The sequence below is a fragment of the Saccostrea cucullata genome, unplaced genomic scaffold (genome assembly GCF_032062105.1).
Source record: "Saccostrea cucullata isolate Sc308-1 unplaced genomic scaffold, CSIRO_AGI_Scuc_v1 ctg354, whole genome shotgun sequence".
In the NCBI taxonomy this organism is placed as follows: Eukaryota; Metazoa; Mollusca; class Bivalvia; order Ostreida; family Ostreidae; genus Saccostrea; species Saccostrea cuccullata.
The window spans coordinates 401544-426251 of record NW_026940030.1 but is presented as its reverse complement, the minus strand read 5'-3'; the positions used below and the strand labels follow the sequence as shown (position 1 = coordinate 426251).

General features: G+C 33.8%; 1 protein-coding gene across 1 annotated transcript; it reads right to left on the bottom strand.

The window, feature by feature from the left end:
* Positions 1–1848: 1848 nt before the first annotated feature.
* LOC134254621 (heat shock 70 kDa protein 12B-like) lies at positions 1849–24112 on the bottom strand. The gene is made up of 5 exons (XM_062737160.1): positions 23908–24112; positions 7497–7818; positions 3310–3528; positions 3017–3170; positions 1849–2753 (listed from the first exon to the last, which is right to left on the bottom strand). The coding sequence occupies exons 2-5, from the start codon at positions 7815–7817 to the stop codon at positions 1849–1851; spliced, it is 1599 nt and encodes a 532-aa protein (XP_062593144.1). The 5' UTR covers position 7818; positions 23908–24112.
* Positions 24113–24708: the final 596 nt, after the last annotated feature.

Here is a 24708-nt window from a genome sequence, read left to right as displayed (position 1 = left end):
CAGACGAATGAGATTTAATGTCCCCTCGCTTTCGCGAAAGCGGGGGACAATAAGGCTGACCTACCTCGTAAATTTCTTATGCAATTACGCACTGTAAATACTAAAGCTCATTGGAATATATTAAATTCTTCTAATAAAGAGGCAACGAGTGCTGTAGATATTGAAGATGGATTTCAATATTTGAAAGATGTTAATGAATGCAACAATTAGAATGTACTGCATTATCAAACATTAGGGGAAAAAAGTAAATTAATGAATACTACTTTACTACACCAAACATACTTAAAGTTTCTCAACTGATGACAAAATAATACGCTAAGACATTGAAAAAAAACTCTGTAAACTATGTTAATATTTAAAGTATATGATTAGTCTGTCCTCCATGATATTTACCTCGTTTGTTTAATTATTACATGTATTTATTGTATTATATGTGTTTTTCTTTTTCCTGTTTTCTTTCTCTCCCATTTCATTTTCTCCTTATATCATACTTGTACCTCTGACCTGAAGTTATATGCTGTTAATATTTTTATTGTCCTCATGTACCATATATTTTAAATGGTTTTGAGTGAATAAATAAACTTGAACTTGATAAATGAGACGATAATTTAATTAGGCTTTTTTCACGGCCTTATCAAACCAGTTAACTTGACAAGTCAAACTTCTAATTTACGTAATTCGCCAGGTATAAATAAGAGTTAGAACTTTTCAGAAATTTCAGTGCCTTTGTTAAAGGTTTAAAACATCTGAATTTGACGATGACAAAATGATTCATAATGAATTTTCTCCGAAATTATACTTATTAGAAAATGAAAAGTTCTTTTTTGACAATCAGAACTTTGCATCTTATAGGAAGGTCAAAGTTTTTGATAGAGAGAGAGAGATCGCCAACTTCCCTTAATCCCTTACTTATGCAATATACCTTCATCACCTGCATTCGGGGTATATATATCTCAGTTGATTCGATACGCAAGAGCATGGTCTACGTATGAACAATATCGAAAACGAGATAAATTATTGACAAGCAAGTTGATGAAATTTAAAAAATCAGCATTCTCGTTTGAATTCATTTCGTAAGTTCTATGGTCGATACAATGACTTTGTCAGCAAATAAAATTTCATTAAGTCAAATGCTGACTGACTTTTTTCATACGAATCTTTAGTCCATTATTTATACACTGAATTGACGACTGATTTTTCCGTTATTTCCCAATCATGAAAAGGAGCACACGGCGGGTGTGACCGGTCAGCAGGGGATGCTCACTCCACCATGGCACCTGATCCCACCTCTGATGTTTCGGAGGTCCGTGTTTGCTCTGCTCCTATTTTGTATTGTTTAATGGACTTTGAGATTGAATACTGTTCGTAATCTCCATATCCTACATTTAAAAATCATTAAAAGACGTGAAGTGGAATATATTTACAACCTTATTCACTGTATTGCAGCTAAGCATGTACAATCTATTTGATATTATGCTGAAATGTAAATATATAAATCTCCATACTAGTATATCCTTTTGCATAGAAAATTATGATACCTATTTGAGTTTATATTTCATTTCCTGCTTATTTATGATATATGTAAGCTTTTTTGTGTGTTTATTCACAATTGAACTTTTAAATTATTACAGTATATATAAATGTGATAACCATATAATTATATTATATGATATTATATCATATAATATTATTATAGATATTAAATATTAATAAAATAAGGAATATTATATAATTACATAATTATAGCATAAAATATCATATAAACGGAAATAATACATAATGCACTTTTTGGTATATATTTTTTATATAATAATGGACTATGTAAGCTATGTAAGCTTTTTTGTGTGTTTATTCACAATTCTTTAGTTCCTTACCACCTTGTACAACTGTTATTTTGAATTCTGTATTGTTGGCAGGTTTTATATCATGCGCTGGTACCGAAACGTTCCCCATATATTTAGAATCACTGTTCTCTAAACACGTAGAATTCTTATTTTTTGATTTAAACAAAGAAACTGATAATCCAACATTATTTACTTCACGATGATTGCTATTAAGTTTATGTGGGATGATTTGAAGTAGGATCGTATCATCACTTTCAAAGCGCTTGCTTTCGATTCCAAAAAAACCTTCCGTTGAATATATTTCTTTATCATGCAATAATACAGCACCTTTCAAGACGGCTAGGGATGGATCCTCTGGTATGAGAATGTTAAAGTTAGAAAATGTCTTTTTTATTGCATTTTGCAGAGTCGGTGAGTCAGAAAACCCACCAACCATAAGTATAGACTGAATTCCTCTGACATTTGGTAATTGAAGCACTTCGTTGATATGCCCTATTACACCTTCACAAGCTGGTTTAAAGCACTCCTCTAACGTTCTGGTATCAATCCGAAGTTTATGAGCTTTCCACTGCAAACTGTCGTTGTAGATAGACTGGCTTGTACGAAATTCAATATCAGGAAAAGTATCCCAAAAACCGATAGGGATAGACATGTGTACTCTTCTTTTTTTACTGAACAATTCTGCATTTCGTTTTTTGATTTCAAAAATGCGATTTAGCATTAGGTATTCATCTGGATATCGATTAAAATATTTTTCCAATTCTTCCTCTCCTCCCAAAATGTCACAGAACATTTTCTTGAATGCTTCGTCAACACTTGTTCCTCCCCAGTCTCTCCAGCTAGCTCTCTCTAATTCTCTCAGTTTTCCTCCCGCTTTGACCTCCAGGACAAAAATGTCAATAGTTCCACCTATTCAAAATAAGTATTCTTTTGTAAAACAAATGTCCGTTTGGTTTAATTGAGTTTTTACAGTGCAGAATGCATAATCACACATGAGAAAGGGAGAGAGAGAAAATTATCTCTTTCTCCCTCCCCCTCTCTCTATTGTGAAATTTATTCTCAATACTTCCAAAACACAAAAATTACGTCAGGTAGTCAACATATGGATAACATCTTTAGTCACATGATATAACAATTTCTTTAAAGAAGAATCCTATTACTAATGATAATACCTCCAGCATCAAGCACGAGGAATCTACTTCCTTCTTCAAAATGACTTATTTTTTCTTTTGAACCATGAAGTTTTTCAAATGGCAAGTGTGTACACCACATCGAAACAGCCTCCGGCTCAGATCTGATTTTTAATTTGGAACTGTCAATGTTCACCTGTTTTAATATTAACAAATAAAAATAAAGGTATCACGATGAAATAAAACATCAAGATATCTACCAAAAATGTATTTACAAAAAAGCATGGAACAAACGCCAAAAAATGAAATTAAGTATCGTAGCAATCTTTAGTCACCATGTCTGCAACTTTTGTCATGAACTGCATTCCAGAACTGTCCCAGATTGCAGGAATTGTCAAAATCCAGAATATATCTTCCTTTTCAATGAAGATTCTCAGGCGTTCAATGTTTCTAAAAAGGTGGTTCTTCATGAATCTGATAGCATGTGAGAAAACTTCAATGGCCGGTAGCTCTTTATTATGGATGTCTAGAACTGTTGTATTCAAGTTAAGTCCCTTTAAAATGAGACAATGACTGTATATAAATAAGTAGTATTTCATTCAAACTTTATTTAAGGAATCACTGTCTAGTTAGTATAGTATGACAGGGCATAAACAATAGTGGGAAACATGGAATAATTTGCATAACAGGGGAAGCCCGTTATGCATAAATCATCCCATGTTTCCTACTATCATACTATACTAACTAGACAGTGATTCCTTATATATTTCCATTCATTGTGAAACAAAATTGTAGATTTAGACTTTGAAAATGTAAACATAGAGTTAAATTACACGAGGACACCCATGCCAATTTCAATAGTCTTCGCCCACTGACGTCAAACAAAAGGGCAGCCGCACGAGATTTCATGCATATTTGGCCTCCTTAGCGTCAGACACAGAGACAGATGCGCACGAGATTTGCATGCATATTAGGCCTCCTTAGCTCCTGACCTATCGACCTGCCTAATTTACATTCCGGTAGAATTATCAGCTAATCAACTCCGCTAAATTTCAACTTTCAGTTATCACAGAGAAAAAAAATTAGAAATGGAAATACTGTAGACGTACTTATTTCCACGGGGTCATAATTCCGCGGAATCTCAATTTCTGTTTGATCCACTTGTAGAAAATTACACGGATTTCTTAGACTGTCCTTATATTTTTCTAACATTAATATCAAATACGCTTGGACAAATTTCCGCGGAAATTTTCTTACCGCGTACATAGCGTAAATTAATTCCACGCGAAAAAGTACTTTAACAGTATTTAAAAATCACACACACAAAATAAATCAATAAAATATATTTTGATTTATATGGCAAGTCAAACATTGCAATACTCGATCTTTTCCATTTGTTTTGTAAAATTTTCCATTTGTATTGTATAATTTTTACCTGTATTCTATAACTTTCCATTTGTATTGTATAATTTTTCATTAGTATTGTATAATTTTTATTTGCATTGTATAAAAAAACCTTTCTGTGGAAAGACCTATTGATATTGTTCTGTTTTTTATTATTATTATTATTTTTCCGCCGAATGGTTTTTTGTTTCTTAAGATATCGAAAAGATTTATAGTTTATATGAATGTACTTTTAAAATGATTTTTTAGTTAAACCCTGCGTAAATGAACTTTTACCCCTTTTAAAGTTATTGCCCCTTTCGCAAGAAATGCTTGTTATCGCTACTCCTTTGAAACCGTAAACCGTAGAGGTATGAAACCTTCACCAATGTCTTTGACTAATTGAGAGGACTCTGGAATCTATTCATTGCAAAAGTATTCGGTGACTCCTTCAATGAGTTATTGCCCCTGAAAGTTTTAAAGCTTACAAGAAAAATTAAAAACTTTTAAATGACAAGTGGTAAAGATATAGGACCAAGTGCATGAGATCTTATGACCGTTGACCTTGAATATAGGTCAAGGTCAAAGGTCAAGGTCATTGGAAAAGTAGAGAAATTGTCAATTTAAGCTTAAAATCCAAATGACCTTGATGTTTGACCTTGAAATTTGACATTGACCTTGACCTCTGACCTTGACCCTTACTTAGAGGTAATAAAGAAATATTCATTACCTTTATCGAGATTCAGCTTCAAGTGTTAATCTCAAGTTTACCTCTGTTTCTCTCTCTCTCTCTCTCTTTTTTTTGATGACCTTGACCTTTGACCTTGATAAATGACCTTGACCCTTGACCCCATTGACCTTAAGGTCACAATCAAGCTAAAGGTCGTGGAGGTATTTACAACCATCACTCTAACAAATGCTTATAAAATAAACCCCCCCCCCCATAAAATAAAATAAAATCAACACAAACTTAGAGAAAATGTCTACAAGTCAAACGAAACGAAGTATTGACATAAGATTCGTAATAAAAGGAAGAAGAGACCTGAAAGAAAGTGTCCTGAGAGTTTTAAGGTGACTTTAAAGTATAATGACATTTTAGTGAATATCGGCAAAATCTGCATTTTTTTTTCTGTCTGAAATTAAGTTATTGCTGAGCATAAAAATTAATTAAAGCTCGTATTGGCTATTTCTGCAATTTTGGTTAATATCATTCGATTCTCCTGCTCTATTACGACATTTTAATACCAAGTATTCTTGCGTTCCTTAGGTGTATGGAATTTATTTTAATTTTATTTAGATTTAAATATGAATCGGCTGAAACTCGGAAATAGCGATTTTTCATATAAAATAAATTTGCACGCTCTCCGTGACACCGTCTTCTTCATGAAATGCATGTTTCAAGTTTAATTTATGCTCATAACTATTAATTCAATCCAAATAGAGATGATTATTTAATCTAACCTCTGAGTTTGCCATTTCTGTCAAAACGAACGCGCCTATATTTTCCCAAATTGTAAACACAGTGCCGACACGGAAGTTCGAATGTATCTTAATCTCTGTATGATTAACTAAATCTATTCAAACTATAAACAAACTCAAATGATTTCTTTTTATAGGAAATCTCCATTTTCATTATCCACCAATCGTTTCTCTCAGAACTATTCATTATTCCTCTCTATGTTCCATCACAAACAAATAAATACACGTGTTTCTGTACTATTTTTATTTAAATCCACGTGCTTTCATTTCTTCTTTTTTCTACACTCTTAGTTTACGGAAAACAATTTCATCGGAGCCTGTGGTGTAGTGCATAGAGCGCTCGCCTGGAAATCTGAGGGCTGAGGGTCCACAGTTCGAATCCTGCTGGCAGCACTTTTTAATTTTTTTTTTTTTTTTTTTTTTTGTTTTTTTTTTTGCGTTTTTTTCTTTTTTTTTACAATTCAAATGACACAGAAACACTTAGAAAGGTGGAAATGACCTCTAATTGTTCTCTGAACAATTAGTTTACTAGTTTTGCATTTGTATTCCATACAAACTGAGAAAGAGGTATATAATTTTTATGCTTATCACAATATCTTCAATTAAGGTAAATTACCAAGGAATCCAGCAAGTGATCTAAGGTTGTCTGGGTCTTCATTAGTCATGAGCCAATAAAATTGATTATCATAAGTTAGAGACTGAAAATTTTTACATTTAATTTTACGAATATTTGAGTTCAAGTCTTTGTACATTAAGATGAGGATATACAAGGAGAAAATGAATATCATCCTGAATCTCGTTGTGATGACAAAGTGAACAAATTCGTTCCTCTTTAGGTATTTTTTGGTACCGTCCAATTTCAATTTTTAGCCTGTGAGCAGATATTCTTAATTTTGTTACAACTTATCTATGTTGATTGTTTGTAAGAATATCTAGATAAGGTTCAAAACAAAATTTAGTCTTTATGCTGGTAAAGGTAGACAATTTGCCATCTTTATGTAAATTCCTGTCTTTTCATTTCTTTCTTTTCTTTATATTCCATGACGAATAAACAATGCTTATTACTTATATTTGCATTCTTTGATGTAGTCAATAATATCAGAGGAGGAAATCCTTGCCTACATAAGGACGCGGCTTATTGTCTTAAGATTTCGCTCGGTGTAGGGACATACGTACTGACGGAAATGGCAACTCCTTTAGCGCCTTTATTTGCTCAAAACTCAAACACAACACTGTAAGTTTTTCAGACTATTCACAGAGTCTGTTTTCTGATAAATGTAATCTGTTCTTTTTTTATGAGAATGGATTGAAATAAATTTTAAAGCATACTAAAGAATATTTTGGTATACACATGTACAATATGTACATTTAGAGTAATACATGTATCATTTAAAATGACATCAGTTTACGCCTTTGGACAGCCCTTGAAGATAGGGTTGCTGTACAGCAACCTGCTTATGAAAACTCCATGACCACTTTAAGTGTACATACACTCAACAATCTTGTTTTAAATGTCATTAGCTTTAAAGGTGAATATCATTTAAAGTATTGTAACGTATTTCCTTGAATGATTCAGATTTATTTTTAAATGCCTGAACGTTTGCAATTAAAGTATGTCATATCAATCAAGTTTTCTCGATTAAACATATGTAATACCCACCGTTGTTCTGACCTTCTCATACAGTATCATTTTAAATCTGTGGAAATAGTAATAATCCTTATGTTCATTCTCATCTGCTAATTTTGCATACTGCTCTTCCGCCTCATAGCCAAAGGCCACAAACTTTCTATTTTCATCTAACAAGATTGTCGTAGATGTCTTGCAAGAACTAGGCCCATCTAAAACATCCCACGAAGGACAATATACTTTTGTAGGGTCTTTGGTCAACTCCCGTTTCATTCCAAATGCATAGCCAGAATAAGTTGTGCCGATGTGTATGGATGCTACCAGAAAATCTGCACCATCATCAGCTTTCGCCATTCTACAATAAAACAATTTTTAAGGAAGTACTGAACAAGTAGTTAGGACAATTTTTCATCAAATTTTATATTTCGTTCTAAATACAAAATCTTTCGTATCACGAAAGAAATCCACCCATACATGTTTACCCACATAGAGAATGTTGCAGTTCCTTTGTTATCTTCCCTTCATGTAACTAAGAAAACATTTCTACGAGGGCTGTTCAATAAATGATGCACTCATTTCTATGACATACAATTTGGATACCTTATGACATTCAGCTTGACTTTCTTTCATTATTGAATCTTTAATGAATTGATTACAATTTATATGACCACTTTTCCTCAATAGTTTGATTGTGAGAAGCTGGGAAACAAGGGCTATTAGAGGCAATGCCTTTAAAATGAATGGTAAAGAATCTGTAAACTAAAGTGAAAAATCAACGCTTCATTAAAGCTGCATGCTGTAAAACTTGTTAAGAATCGCAAAGAAATATTCGCTGAAATTTGTGAAATTTAGGGCAACCAATGTCTGTTTTATGTACAAACGAGCAGGTGAATTTCAATGAAAAAAATGATAAAATGGGCATCAAAAATGGACACCGTCCTTGGCGACAAGAAATTATGACAACCAATGCTCTGTTTGCAAAATTTCAAATAATTACTGATGATGTATGATTGACTTTAAGACACATAGCAAATTTGATAGACATCATTTTGGGAGTAGTTCACACTGTTTTCAAGTAATATTTGACAGTTAAAAAAATCTTAGTACTCAAAGGTCACCTTATGTGTTGAAAAATGAGTGAAAACGACAGCATGTAACAGCATCTAAACAATTATCTTTAAAAAAATAGAAATTGTAGTTATCTACGTTTGTCGAAACTTGAATCTATTGCTAAAAACCCTCAAAACCAAATAAACCACAAGTTTGGCTTTCCAGAAAGCCTGAAATATCATCTCTTTGGTATCAATAATGTCAAAGAAATAAAACAGAAAGGGAGATATTTTAATGCAATGAATATATGGATTATTACACCTGAAGTTCCCAAATGACTTATTCAGCAAACTCCACAGTAAAGTACGCAATTTCTTTTGGCCCCAGTATATATATATATGGAAAGCATGGACGTCTGCGAGAGCACCCAAGGCGATTTTTGGTGAAATTTCATTCTAGCGGTCTTTGTGGTTCTTGATGTTTACAATTTACTTAAATTCAAATACTTTCCTTGAACTATATTTTCTTAACACAATACGGAATTATCAACAATAATTATCATTCATTTAAAAGCAGCTAATCATTAAAGTTTGACAGGAATTAATTTAATAAATCCAATTACAGACTAAAAAATTAAAATAAAATTAGCGTTGACCACTCTTCATTCATTTTTTGCAGAATCTAATTGTAAGCTTGTTCTTTCGTGCGAGAACCAGTTTTCCCTTCCCGTCAACAAATCTATATATAGAAATCACGTCATTGTCAATTCTCCTTGTGTGGCTTACCCATTTAATAAGGCATAGTACTGAGGATCAATATATATACGACACACCGAAACTATAGATATTTATAAGCATCGTACTTCTTTTCTAAATTTTCCTTGGCTTTCAAATAGGCCTAAACCGAAAGTAGATCACACACTCCTAAGCTAGTTCTTCTAAAAGAAAACCAGTTTACAGGCTACTTGGAACTCTGTAAAACATCGAGGACTCCCGAAAGATTAATGGAGGCTTACACTATAGTGGACTTCACTTCCGGCATACAATCTTAATGTGTCATCTCCCGAGGGAGATGACAATAAAATGCACTTGACAAAAACAGCAAAGGTCCGAGAAGAGCATATAATTCAAGAGCTCAAAGATAGATTTAAATGCCATTTTCGTAAATATTAGTGGCCTGTGGCAACGCACTTTGAAAAAATTAATCACTTTGAAAAAATTTTTCAAAGAGCGTTAAAATTGGGACATACTCAACGCACTTTGAAAATTTTTTTCAAAGTGCGTTAAGAGTTTACATCAATATATTTACCATGGATATACTTAACGCACTTTGAAAAAAAAAATATGTAAAATCTAAAATTCTGATTTTAGATTTTAGTATTGGAAAGATTCTATTCCAGTGTTATTTATCTTTCAGTAAACTTATGAACTGATTTACTCCCGTCGAGAAGAGGAGAAGACGGGTACAAGATCTCTCAGATTAACTCTTTCTCTTTCAATATAAAGGCGTCGGTAAACAATAAAACGGGGGAGGGGAGTAATAAACCCACAAAAAGGTAAGCCGCATTTTCCATGCCTATATGATGCATATCTTTCCAAAAAAAGTGGAGAGGGGGGAGGGCTAAGCTCCCCTACCCTTGCCCTTCGCCCGGTTATGATGCCTATGCTATACCCAAACAATTGATATGTATTTACATTACCGGTATGACGTTGAAAACAATCAATAATTGAATTAACTTAAAACAGTTGAAAACTAGAATTTTATAAGTACAGTAAAACGTATGAGAGAAAAAGAATTTTCATAGTCTTGGAAAATCAAATTACCCCTATTTCTTAAGATAAATGAATTTCCTTAAGTAAAATTCACTTTTACCCCCCCCCCCCCTCCCCCGCCCCACATACACACACATCTACTAATTCATACTAGAAATTTTAAATAGAAACGGAATAATGATATTAAACAATCATCTATCTCTATTTCCCTTTTACAATATTTATCAAAACAAGCTAATTCAGAGAATTCGTGTCCCCCGCTTAGGGAAAAAGTCGGCTCCCCCTGACTGAATTTGTAGAATTATTAAAAGTATACATGTATACTGAAGGAAATAAAATACATGTATGTCAATATGCATATAAAGATTTGATTGCTTATTCTTTATCATGTGTATAGAAGATTTTTTTATATGGAATATTTATCACACTGTAATGATGATTTTATAACCTCATAAATTTTTCATTTCACATGCTGAATACTATCATTTAGTAAAAAAAAAAGTATTTAAAAAAAAAAAAAAAAAAAAAGAGAGGTTCGACCGAGATTCGATCCCGGGACCTCTCACATTTGAAGCGAGAGACATAACCACTAGACCACGGAGTCGCTTTACACGGAAAAAAGTATATGCAGAACTGAGGTCACATACATGTATATATTCATGTTTTCATGTTCGGTATTCTCAAAATTTTACACAATCCATGGTGTTTGATTTATTTAGCCTTTATTAAACAGTTCTAATAGATGTAATAAGAACATAAAGTCCGCCGAGAACCTGTTTTATACGCAATAACTCTCCTCATGCCCCTGAGCTAAAAATAGCGACATGTAATACTATAAATACTAATAAAACAAACGGGGCGAGGCAATTTGAGAGGGGCTAGAGACGTCCTAGGGAGTTTTGGTATAAAATTACATTGCATAAGCTCAAAATCTTCTTGAAATATCGCCCGGAAATGATAGTGTTACACACAGACAGAATGTATAAATTTACGACCTTGAACTTTGACCTTTTGACCTCAAAATCAATAGGGGTCTTCTTTAGGCCACAGGGAGTTGTTATGTAAAATTTCATTGCAATAGCTCAAATGGTTCTAGAGATATCGTGTGGAAACGAAAGTGTTTTAACAGACAGAATTTGCTTATTTATGACCTTGACCTTTGATCTTTTGACCTCAAAATCAATAGGGGTCTTCTTTAGTCCATAGGGAGTTGCTATGCTAAATCTCATTGCAAAAGCTCAAAGGGTTCTCGAGATATCGTGTGGAAACGAAAGCGTTACAGACAGACAGAAAGACGGACGGACGGACGGACGGACGGACGGACAGACGGACGGACAAACCCAAATTAATATCCCCCACTTTTCAAGCGGGGGACAATATCACGGTGTGATTTTTGATAAAAACAATTATAGTGACATTTAGCAGACTTTGTAATATACATTTAATTACTAGTAACTATAATTACTTTTAACATCTTGAAACACTATAATTATGATAATTACTGTGCAACTCAATGTGTCAATTTAAGCAAATTTACTCAACGTGGCATGAGTTTTACTATCTAAGCCATCTGTCACTCATGCTCAGAATATGCTAATTGCCATTGTTATATTTTATTATTTATATGTTACATGAATCATTGTTAATCAGTTAACTCCTAGGCTTCGGATTGTTCGGGTGCCATTTTTGGATTTCCAGAATTCACCCTACCGACCTAAGTTTATAATAAAGTGCTATTCCATCGTTAGCATTTTTAATGTTTTATTGTTGCCGGAAAGTTTGACACTTATTTTCCCCGGTGATAATTTGGTGGAGATATCCTAAGGGTATAACACCCGGGACTGCTGCATATATTTTGTAGCAGTTTGATCCTGAGTACCATCACTTAAGCGAGTTCCCCCAAGACGACCCATCTTCAACAACACCATGCCAACCTGGAGAAAAGGACTTTACCGCTCCTCCCTAACATCTAACCAGCGCCATTGTCTTTTGCGTCCTTGGATCACACCAGGAACAGCACGAATTTTCTCGACACCAGGATCCATCCCACGGTGCTATAGGTGCGGGAAACACTTCTTCGATGGCCACCTTCTCACGTGTCCAGCTACACGTTTCGAGTGTTTCGTGCACGGAAAACATGGTCAATATGCACAAGTATGTTTCTCTTCTGCAACCACACCTTACCGTTCCTCCCAAAGGAAATCATTTCCAGTGGCGTCCATCGATCACGCACCGATCAAAAAGGATCAAGCCAAGGGGTCAGGACGGGCCTGCTTGAATACAAACCTGGAAAACCCGTCTGTAGGATCGTCTGACAACATGTCAGCAACAACATGCGATTCTACTGCAGGTGTGTGTTTTTCTCGGACTGCTACCAAATCTAGTCCGATGAGTGTTGCTGTTGCGGAGACGCAAAGGAAGAGCATACTTTGTCCGCAGACTAAGTCCGTAAGCAACTGGCGCAGGGATTCAAGAAGAATAAGGGATTATTTCGATAGACTGCAGAACGAAGAACAATCAACTCAACCAAACGTGTTACCAAGCAACATCAGTTCCTACCGCTTTCTACGCCAACCATTCTTTTTACTGAAACCAACAACACAGTGCTCCGAATTTCAGTTCCCGGTGATTCCTGAGACGAGGACGTCTCATTTTCCGAAGCGAGAGGGAATTATCACGGTTTGATTTTTGATAAAAACAATTATAGTGACATTTAGCAGACTTTGTAATATACATTTAATTACTAGTAACTATAATTACTTTTAACATCTTGAAACACTATAATTATGATAATTACTATGCAACTCAATGTGTCAATTTAAGCAAATTTACTCAACGTGGCATGAGTTTTTCTATCTAAGCCATCTGTCACTCATGCTCAGAATATGCTAATTGCCATTGTTATATTTTATTATTTATATGTTAAATGAATTATTGTTAATCAGTTAACTCCTAGGCTTCGGATTGTTCGGGTGCCATTTTTGGATTTCCAGAATTCACCCTACTGACCTAAGTTTATAATAATGTGCTATTCCATCGTTAGCATTTTTAATGTTTTATTGTTGCCGGAAAGTTTGACACTTATTTTCCCCGGTGATAATTACCTAAAATATTTAAAATATCAATATCTCAGGTCCTCAAGTGACCTTATCACCAAACAGTTATCCAACAAGGGTCAATTATTTATTATACCGATAATTTGTAAATATATTGATCAAGCTTTACATTTTTTTTTTCAAAGTGCGTTAATATGGTCGATATTAACGCACTTTGAAAAGAAATCTTTTTTTTTTCAAAGTGCGTTAGCTTGGTCCCAAATTTAACGCACTTTGAAAAAAATTTTCAAAGTGCGTTGTAACAGTGGCCTTGTTCAAATCCGTACTCGTGGAGGCAGTTCAATTTCTGGAGGAGTCTAGAAAACAAACTTTTTGCAAAAAAAATCGACATTTTATGAGAGGAGGGAATCGGAATCAGGAATCCACTGCAATAAATTTCTCCATGACAGCGTCTAAACCCGCACGCCCTGAAAAGTAAAGGAGTTTTGGGATAAACAGAAATTTAACGTTTTTTCACATCAATAATATTCGCCAGATCTTTCACCTTTTGTCTTGTTTCATTTTTAAACATAAAAAAAACACCTTTCAGAAAGGAGAAACAAGTCCAGGGAAACATATGATCTGTCATATATTCAAGTATACGAAAGACCGTAATCAAAAATGAGTTCTAGAAGCAATCAACCATTGGATAAAAATGTTACGGGCGTGTATTTTAATTAAATGAGAATACTTTTAAAAGTGAAATCATAAAGACTAAATCATTGAAAAGTGTTTTTTTTTTTCGTTTCTTTCCGAGCACAGAGGACATTATTTATTGAACAGCCCTCGCAAAGCGGAGCATTCCCACGCAAAAAAGCATATCTTGAAATCATGACAGTAATTGACAGTGATTAAATTACGTCCCGTCCGTTTCATTGCTCAATAACTCACGATTACGTTACTATATCCCCATTCAACTACTTTATTGCGAGGGGATAATGAAATGCAAATTATAATATTTATGCAGAAAAATATGATAATGTTTCCCCTTTATGAATAGGGAATCCCATTGTTTTAAAGTTTTTGAAGCAGATTAATTTGATATGAACATTGAGCTTCAGGAATTTTCCCTGGAGGGAAAATGACGTACTTGTAATCACATATTTGTTGTAACTTATTCGTTGCGACTTACCTATTATGATGTTCTTGCTAGTTAAGTGTAACGCAGCTATGAAGAAGGTATAGTTTAGCTTGCGTTTATCATTTTAAAAAATGTTATGTTTAGTTCTAGTTTAACGGAGGTTCTTGATATTAATTGTAGTTCAGTAAAGTTATGACAACTTGATTCTTATCTGTGTAAGCTTAAAGAGGGTGGGCGCATTTGGCGTGTGATCTGCAGGGATCATTTGTACGAAACATTTAGGGTTTAAATGTCCATGATTTGGTTGGCTGAACATAGCTGTTCAGATTTTACAAACACGTCCATACGTTTTTTTTCATTTAGTTTGAAAGTGTGAGATTGTAACATTTTTGTCCGTTTTTCCTAGAGGGTACTATAACATAGTAAAGTTTCACAAACTAGAAGTCTCTGTCGAGTCTGAAGCTCTACTGGTTTGTACTTATAGCAAAGGAAGAGAAAAGTACTTAAGCAGTTGGGAATTGAAACTTTTCAACAGCAATGAATGGAATAATGATCCTTGGTTAAGTCTCTTTATGTTCTTAGTGTAGTGCATGCCACATTATATTATAATCAGACTAAAACTATATTTGGAGTAGCATTTTGAGAGTATTTAACAGAAATTTCTATTTTTAGTAACCGTGGTAACACCATTCATTGAAGTGAAAAACTGATACACAGAATTATGTACCTTAGTGTAGTCTACTTGTGCATGTTGTGTGCCAAGTTATATTGAAATCAGACCAAAACTGTAATAGGTGTAGCATTTTGAAAGAATTTCGCAGAAATTTCTATTTTTAGTAACCACGGCAACACCGTTCATCGAAATCAAAAACCGATATTCATAATTATGTATCTTAGTGTAGTCTACTTGTGTGCCAAGTTGTATTAAAATCAGACCAAAACTGTAGGAGGAGTAGCATTTTGAAAGAATTTCACAGAAATTTCTATTTTTAGAACCACGTCAACACTATTCATGGAAATCAAAAACCGATATACAGATTAATGTACCTTTGTGTAGTTTACTTGTGTGCCAAGTTATATTGAAATCAGACCAAAACTGTAGAAGGAGTAACCTTTTGAAAGAATTTCACGGAATTTTCTATTTTTAGTAACCACGGCAACACCGTTCATCGAAATCAAAAACTGATATACAGAACTATGTATCTTAGTGTAGTCTACTTGTGTGCCAAGTTATATTTAAATCAGACCAAAACTGTAGGAGGAGTAGCATTTTGAAAGAATTTCACGGAAATTTCTATTTTTGGTAACCACGGCAACACCGTTCATCGAAATCAAAAACTGGTACAAAAAATTATGTATCTTAGTGTAGTCTACTTGTGTGCCAAGTTATATTGAAATCAGACCAAAACTGTAGGAGGAGTAGCATTTTGAAAAATTGTTTACAGACAGACAGACGGACGACGGACGCAATACTACCGCAAAAGCTCTTCTGGTCTCTGACCAGTAGAGCTAAAAATAAACACCTAAAACATTTAATGCATACATTATATGCATGATACTTGTACATGTGCATTAAAGAATAGATTAGAATTGATTTCGCTAGAACCAAACTAAACCAAAATTTATCTAATTCAAAATTTTAATACATCAGTACATAAAACGAAACTGAAAAAATAAATGGTTGTTGAAAAAAAAATTAACACCCCATGTCAGGCTCGAACCAAAACATTACGATTCCAGTGCACTGAACAGGTAGCCCAAGTTAATGAGCTATCGTCAGTTGCGCGTTTAAAATAACCAGAATAAACTTGACGTCATTCAAAGCTTGTGTCCGATTTAGCTTACTTGAAAATAGCCTGGGCCCGTTTTACAAAAGGACTTATGACTTGAGACCAAATTTAATTATTCATGTAACTTTTAATAAACATTATATTTCAAAATTATTTTAATCTTTATAAAGAAATGTGGTAAGATGTTTTTACACAAATAATTTTGAAGAGAATTATCAACTTTGCAAAATTTTACAACCATTTGAAGTTTTTGGTCTTAGTCGTAAGTTCTTTTGTAAAACGGGCCCCTGGTTCCCTGTCCCTGTTTTGCTTCATATACTGCGCGTCACTACCTTGGCAAGGATGAGACAGGGGACCAGGCTAACTTGAAAACAACAAACGACAGACGAAACATGCTAGTGTAGAAATAACGAAACTTTAGATGATAAAGGACTCTTAGTGTCTCAAATAAACAATAAAGAGGTCAGTAAATCTTTTTCGAAGTAGCAGGGAGTTTGAAAGCTTTCTAAACGTGAACGTAAAGACGATCGACGATTTTTTTGCTGACTTCCTAAATTAAGTGAGATTTGGTATAAAAAATAAATGGTGCCTGTTTTAGAGGGTAACAGTTGAAATTGACGCGTCGGTTGACAATGGTTTTCCTTGGGGTGTCAATTTCAACTGTTACCCTTCAAAACAGGCAACATTTATATAATGTAGACATGTACATGTACACTGTAACACATTTATGTCAACATGCAAGTTAATCATGTTGACATGCATGTTACCAATCTTATAAGAAAAAATAATTCAAATTTTATGGGTAAATTTACTTACTAACGTACGGAAGCGTAAATGACTCTACACTTGTTGTGTAATAACTTTATATATTGTCTTATATATTATCGACTTATTATAGGATTAAACATTCTTTTTTTCAGGATTTATCGATGTGTAAACTCTGTCTTTTTACTCCCAAACTGAACTTTTATGTAAAGTTTGTGATTAAAAGGCAGAGTTTACACATCGATAAATTCTGAAAAATGAAAGTTTAATTCTTAAAATTCCAATTACGAATTTTTTAAATTATTAAAATAATTTCTCTTTGAGGCCGCCATACAATCCGTTATTTTGTACGGCGTAGGAATACTTTATGCCGCAAAGAAACGTATACAAGATGAATATCGATAAAATCCAACTTAAATTGTCAAAACAATCAATAAATAAACTAATAAAAACTCATTGAATGTTGTTTAAGTCAACAAATATCATAAATGCGCGTATTCCCAGAATAATTCGTCCTTGACCATGGCCATGTTGACATTAACGACAACGTCATTATGATAGCGAAAGTTGCAGACCGACGAAGTCCTCAATTTGCTCTGGTTCGTTCAAAGATTTAGGGAGAATATGGGATCTGTAGGCTGTAAATATATGAATTTGATGCTGAAAAGGCAAGAGTCAAGGTACGTTTCTTTTCCCTATCACAACGATACCAACTGAGCTGATGGAACGTCGAGAAAATGACAGCATGACACAGACGCTTGTTTCATACAGTGAGCTTAGTTTTCTACTATATAATAACACAAGGTATCCATCTTTCTCGAGACCAAAAATGTAGGTCACCAATTCAAACCCCTTTTTTATTTATTATCCGCAGCTGGCAACAAAAAACCCACATGTAATTGTTATTGGAATCCCCCTTCTTGGACCTCATGTATATTTCCTTACCTCGCCCCCTCGCGAACTTTCACATTGACCATAAAATTACACCTTCGTCAATCGAAAGAAAAAGTACATCTCTAAACAGCTCAGCACTTCCGGTTTGGCAATCGCGATTTAAAACACAAGATCGCATTGGCTACTGGTACATTTGCTCTGGAGTAGAGAAGATCTTTAACAAAATATTTTTGCTTAAATAATAACCATCAAATCATCTTAAAAATCACCAACACGTTGTCATCTTAAAAAATATTTGACAGATAACTTAGAACAATATCGATTTTCAAATTTGCGCCAAAATAATATTTCGGTTTTCCCTTGTGCCTTATACAATTGCATAGAAAACTCCCGAGAGTACCAGTAGCCAATGAGAACTTGTGAATCATATCGCGGTTGTCAACCCGGAAGTGCTGAGCTGTTAAGAGATGTACTTTTTCTTTTGATTGACGAAGCGTGTAATTTTATGGTCAATGTCAAAGTTCGCGAGGGGGTGAGGTAAGGAAATATACATGAGGTCCAAGAAGGGGGATTCCAATAACAATTACATGTGGGTTTTTTGTTGCCAGCTGCGGATAATAAATAAAAAAGGGGTTTGAATTGGTGACCTACATTTTTGGTCTCGAGAAAGATGAATACCTTGTGTTATTATAAAGTAGAAAACTAAGCTCACTGTATGAAACAAGCGCCTGTGCAGCATGATCAGCGATTTTTAAAATTAAAATTCACACTCGTGATCCGACAGTGACATAAACATTAATATGATTTCTTTCGTTTGAGGAACGAATTAGACAGAAATCAATTTCTACTTGGTGTAATAATGAATTACTTTTTCGGAATTGCAAGGTTTTCATTCGAATACCTGGTGAATATCACGTGGTTCTTTAGAACCGGTCTCGTTAGCAAGGCTATATAAGAGGTGAATAGTGGTTTAAATACCAGGGGCCCGTTTCACAAACGTTTCCTAAGATATGTCGTAAGACATAACTTAAGATATGCCTAAGTTATAACTTAAGAAGTTCCTAAGATTTGTCACAGCTGTTTCACGAAACAATCTTATCTTAAATTTTTCCTAAGTCGTTTCTTAAGTTGTGTATGATTTAAAGACTATTGAAATAACCTCTCCGCTCTATCTACAACTCTCAGTATGTTAGTATGGGTTATATTTTTAGCTTAAAAAAGGGAGGGGCGGGAGGATTGGGGATTACCCCCACTTTCAAAGGACTTGGACAGAAGTATGTTTTAACTTTGCGAAGTTTGCTGGTAAAACTAAGCATTCACAGACACACCCTTTCAAGCCCTCTTCCCTTCCGGGCACCCGATACTTGTATTTTTTAAACATTGTTCTACGTGTTAAACGTTTAATTTATTTTGCTCTTTATAGGGTATCTAATTGTAAATGAAATTCAAAAATGATTGCTTCGTTATAAACACATGCACATGTGATGGCATTCTTAAAAAAATATGACTACTCAACGTTAGTTATTCGTGCTGTATAAAGCTTTCTCAAATATATAAAATAAGAATGCCACGCCAGAAAAAAAAGTCCCAAATTCGTGACTACAGATATGAAAATACTAAAAGAAGAGGTTAAAAGGAAATCTATTGAAATCTCATGCATAGCTAGTTATACATTGTATTAAGCGGAGAGGAAGACTGGTTGTAATCTCACGGTCTTAAGAACTGACGGAGCATAGGAGGAGGGGGGGGGGGGGTAATAATAATTTTACCGATGTATAGAAAACAAAAATGCGTTATGCTTGTGTCCCCTCAATAATAACGTCCTAGAGGAGATTAGATGGAACCATTCTTGGGAGAAACATCTATATATCCGGAGCTTGGTTGGTGGTTCATCAAAAATCATGGACTTATAGAAATAGATAAAAAAAACATAATGTGTACATGCATGTATAATAATGGATCAAATCACTTGCTAGTTTTTTGTTTACGAAGACGTGCTCTTCAAAATGATGGGGAATTATTCCAGCATGTGTACATCTATTTCGCCGGCCCCAGTTTTGTGAACGGACATTTTCATATACTTTTGACTAATTTTGACACATGTTTGCCAATTATTGAAATCCTAGTACTGAGTAATTTCATGCAAAGTTAAGCAGTTTTAATCTGGAGAGAACGTAATCATCCATATACTTAGTCCATTGGATTTTCTCTCCTCAAACACATTCTTTCTCTCCATAAGAAATCTTGGATATGAAGCCGCAATATTTAGTTTCTTCCTAAGTCATCGATTTACCTGTCCTAAAGTTACGACATAACTTAGGAATATCCTAAAATAAGACGAGGTTAGTGAAACGGATAAGTAATGAACTTAGGAAAAAGTTCTTTCCTAAGATAGAACTTAGTCCTAAGTAGGCTTTGTGAAACGGGCCCCAGTTTAGGACAACACGTAGAGCACGATAAAGTTTAAATTTTATCATGATTTATTCAATCCAACATAAACATGTATATATACAAGTTGATTTTCATATGTTACATATGTTATGTACACTGTACAAATAAAGCTGCTGCGTGTCGTTGCTATGTCCAAATGGTGTGTTTGTTGTTTATTGTACTTTCATTTGAAAGTAATGAATGGATTTAGAGTAGAATGCCCGGTATTCCTGTCTGTCAGTCCTGTTTATCTCCTTTTCATTCATTCATTTTTAAAATCAAGTTTCTTGTAATCATAATTTAGCTAAAACAGACTAGAAGTATCTGTTTTCATTGTTTTTACAACAGTCAAGAAAGTAGTTCTGATTGAAAAATTCATCGATGTGTAAAGTTTTTCTTGAATTTGTTTTCGTCCAATCAAAACACAGGGAATAAATAAAATTAAGATTGGTATTATCAACATATAAAGTGTTATACCTCCTTATTTATACACATATTTTGAATTGTATTGAGATGTATTTACATAATTGAAGGCAACTTCTTTTGTTCAATAGATTATATTTACATTTTCTGTGTTTTTATAGTAAGCCAACTATGAAATTGATTTGAAAACTATTTTCGTGTATACACACGCGAGAAATATACACGGAGAAACGTGCGCTAACGTGACGTCACAATGAGAATACAGCGACGTTAGTAAAAGTATAACGATATAGGGCAGCGAGAAATTCAAATATTGAGTATAATTTGCAATTAAGTGCTGGCAAACTTGTAAAATGTAAATATAAGGAATGTTTTTAAGTTTAGTGTGAATTATTGGTGTGAGAACCACACAGACTTGCACGTAGGCATATTTTTCACGAAGCGCTAGCCTAATTTTCAGATATCGATCAAAACAAGATAGGCCTATTTAATCATGTCAGTAAAGTAAGAAGAAGTAATAAAAAAAAGTGTTTTTGAATTAACTTGGCGGGGCGGGAATTGTAATAATAATCACTTCACTTGAGTAAGCTTATGTACCTTGTATTTGCTATGTGTACGAATATAGGCTGAAGCAAAGAAGAAGGTATGGTTTCCATACAAATTTTGCCCTGTGATTTTCTAAAAAATGAAACTGGTGTAAAAGTTGAAAACTCATGCTTGTTAAATAATTGAAATTCAATGCAGAAAAATCATACTAGTCATTTTTCTTAAGAAATAAATAACAAGTTCATAAACTTCAATGGGAATTGAAGTGGGTCGGTCACGTGATCAAATCCTGTGAAGGCCGAAGGCCTTCTCAGAAGATTTGATCACGTACCGACCCACTTCAATTCCCATTGAAGTTTATAAACTTGTTATTCATTACTTATATATACATTTGAGACAGACAATTGAATATTTTCGATTTTAAATTATTGCACTAACCGTCCGTCGTAGATTTTGATAAATGACGCAAGGTGTAAATCGGCTTGCATGGCGGTTACGCTTCGAATTCATTAGGCTAAGAAATCTATTTCGAAGAGAATATTTTGTGAAAGGCTACTTGTGATCAGTAATAGTGAACAGATTGTTGTCTGGGGATATTTTTATTCGTGAAAATTGATAATCAATGCTGTAAAGGCACAAGAAACACGTCCGAAGTTTGATGACAAAAAGTTGGATGAATTTCGGTCGCCGGAAAGGGATGGATGGATCCGATGGATTGAGACACTTGTTCGAGCCAGTTAATTTGCAATTTGATCAAAAACATTCTACGATTTCAGTAACTTAAGGCATACTTATCGTAAAACTCTGATCAACACGGAGACACTGGCGACAGCTTTAGTTTAGCATACATTGAACTACGAAAACGCCGAGGTGTTTGGCAGCTGTTCATGGCATGATATTTTCCAACAGATTTACACATTTATCGTAAGTAGAATTTAAAGAAAAAATAATACTTTATTACAAAATTTAACCAAAGGTCTACCCAAAAAATAAGGATGAACGTTAGAGACTGTACGTGCAGCTGACAAAAGTGAAAAATGTAAACAAACGCACTATAGGCCTAGTTTTCTCTATGTACACAGGTTGAATCGATAGCCAAAAAACTGTATAAAATACTTGTTTACATTGTAAATAAAATAATTATCATTTTACTTGCTTATTTTGTTTATTTTTGTACATGAAAAGCAAGTAGAGCAGGTCATTTTATAATTTATTTACCGGTAGATATTATTGCGCCATGTGATTAGGTCACGTATTGACCTCTGACCTCTGACAAACTTCATACAGAATTGAAGATATTTTCTCTCTGTATGTTTATATAATGGAGACATACCACAAATGTATATATTCACATGTGTTTTAAATGCTAATTATGACGTCATAAACATGTGCATTTTCCCGTATTTTCTTAAAAAGTTGCAGAAGACACCAGTTTTTAATGGAATTTTCTTTCAGAAAACATTGTCCACAGGCCTCGCCCACAAAGATCTTGAGATGTGCTATTTGTTATTGAATTTTGCACAAAATATCAAAAAATTAACGTGGGCGACGGCTGTGGACACTGACATATAAAATAATTTGTGATTTAAGCCAATCTGTATAAGCTTAGACTCAAAGTTTAAAGGAGGAAAGTGAAGTGACAGCCAAATTAAATATATAACAAGAAAAACACCACTTACAGAGATTTTAATTAATAATCCAACGGGTTTAAAGCTGAACACGACTCGGTCGTAAATACCCGGTAGGCGTTACTCATATAAAATATCTTATATGTCTTACATTGTCCTTCTTGTCTACGCTTTTCTTTTTATACTAAATATGTGCATTTTTATTTAAATGCACTACACACTTTTTTCACGTTGATATCGATTAAATTTCATAACTTTTTGCTGGCAGAAGCAAAACGAGGTCAATTTTGTCGCGCTCAATAAAGCAGTCAGGTGTATAACGAATGCGGCGTATGCTTAATTACGAATCGTGTTAAGCTTTAAGGTTTTGCCAAAGATCAACATGCCCCCATTTTTTTCTAAAAAGTTCCAAAACTATGTAATTTATAAAGTTAAACTTTTTACAGTTTATATAAATGTAATTGATTTAAACAAATAGAAAGTATTACTTGATCAAAAATACTTTTTAAAATATTTATTGAGAAAAATTCTTTAAAAAAAGTGCATATATATTTTTTAAAGTACACTGATATCAATGTACATCTCATGAAAAAAAAAATAAAAACATTTATTTTCAAGTGATACTTTCTATCTGTTTATCAATTATATATTTATATATTAACATTTGCAAATGTCTTTCTTAGATGAACGTACTGAAGATAAAATATGTTCAGTATTCTGGATTAATTTTATTTGGGGGTTCAAATAACCAACCGAATCACAGAGCGAGGTGATATTTTGTTTACATATTTCTGTCACGTTGCAACTTGTTTTGGAAAATTTCCAAGCGAATAAAAAAGAAAAAGATAAAATGATAAACAATATGGATATTTTCACGAGATGTACAATCTTGATAATTCACGATTATTCTTCTTTTAATTTGATATGAATAATGTTTTGAATACTATAATGAGCCTAAAACCGCACTTACCTTTTTATAACCCGAAATTCCTTAGGAGTATGGTAAACTAAAACAGGCAATGTCACCGCTTTTGACTTCAGATATTTTAAGAACTTATGACAATAGTTAAATTATTCTCAGCAGCAATTATTGTTCTTTCACTATATAAAGAGATATTTCCTGAACTGAACTGAGCACTAAACATGAATAACATTCAAATGTAATTGGAGCGAGGTGCTGGAGTTATATAGCAATTTTTCCTAAAAATAAAAATACAACACTATAAGGTCAAAATGAAATGTCATTTTTCATTACTCTGTCTTCATACAATGGTATATTCTAAATGAGATTTGCTTATACACCTTCTAGATTTTTCAAAATTAAGTGATAGGTAGAGCCTACCTTAGACAGTGATGTGTGTCTCAAGGGGAAGGAAAATTGTGAGTTAGGAAGGATAACTCCTATCATTCTCTATCCACAGTTATCAATATCTTCTGCTACACTCACAACACCTCTGTCACTCAATACGATGGCCGATATGAGGCTTCAAATTACAAGTAAGGGTACTTCTATTATGTACGCAGAATTATTTGACTTTGATAGCATTACCTGTATCATTTTGTACATGTACACGTTGTCAATGGCAAAACGCATGTAGTTGTAACAGTAATTTGTACATCTACAAATCTTGAGACAAAATACACTTGAGACTACTTAAATTCCTTAGATTTAATGGGAAGATTATCTGTAAACTTAGAAGGGACAAAATAAAAAACATGAGTTATCTGATGTTTTGGGTATTTTTTTGAATGAGGGTGGATAAGTACATGT

Bases quoted from the DNA above. Each gene is read 5' to 3' on its own strand.
- LOC134254621 (XM_062737160.1), bottom strand. From the start codon at position 7,817: ATGGCGAAAGCTGATGATGGTGCAGATTTTCTGGTAGCATCCATACAC. The intron at 3,171-3,309 runs GTGACTAAAGAT...ATATTAAAACAG, and splicing joins TGACAAAAGTTGCAGACATG to GTGAACATTGACAGTTCCAA. The intron at 2,754-3,016 runs GTATTATCATTA...TATTTTGAATAG, and splicing joins CCTCGTGCTTGATGCTGGAG to GTGGAACTATTGACATTTTT.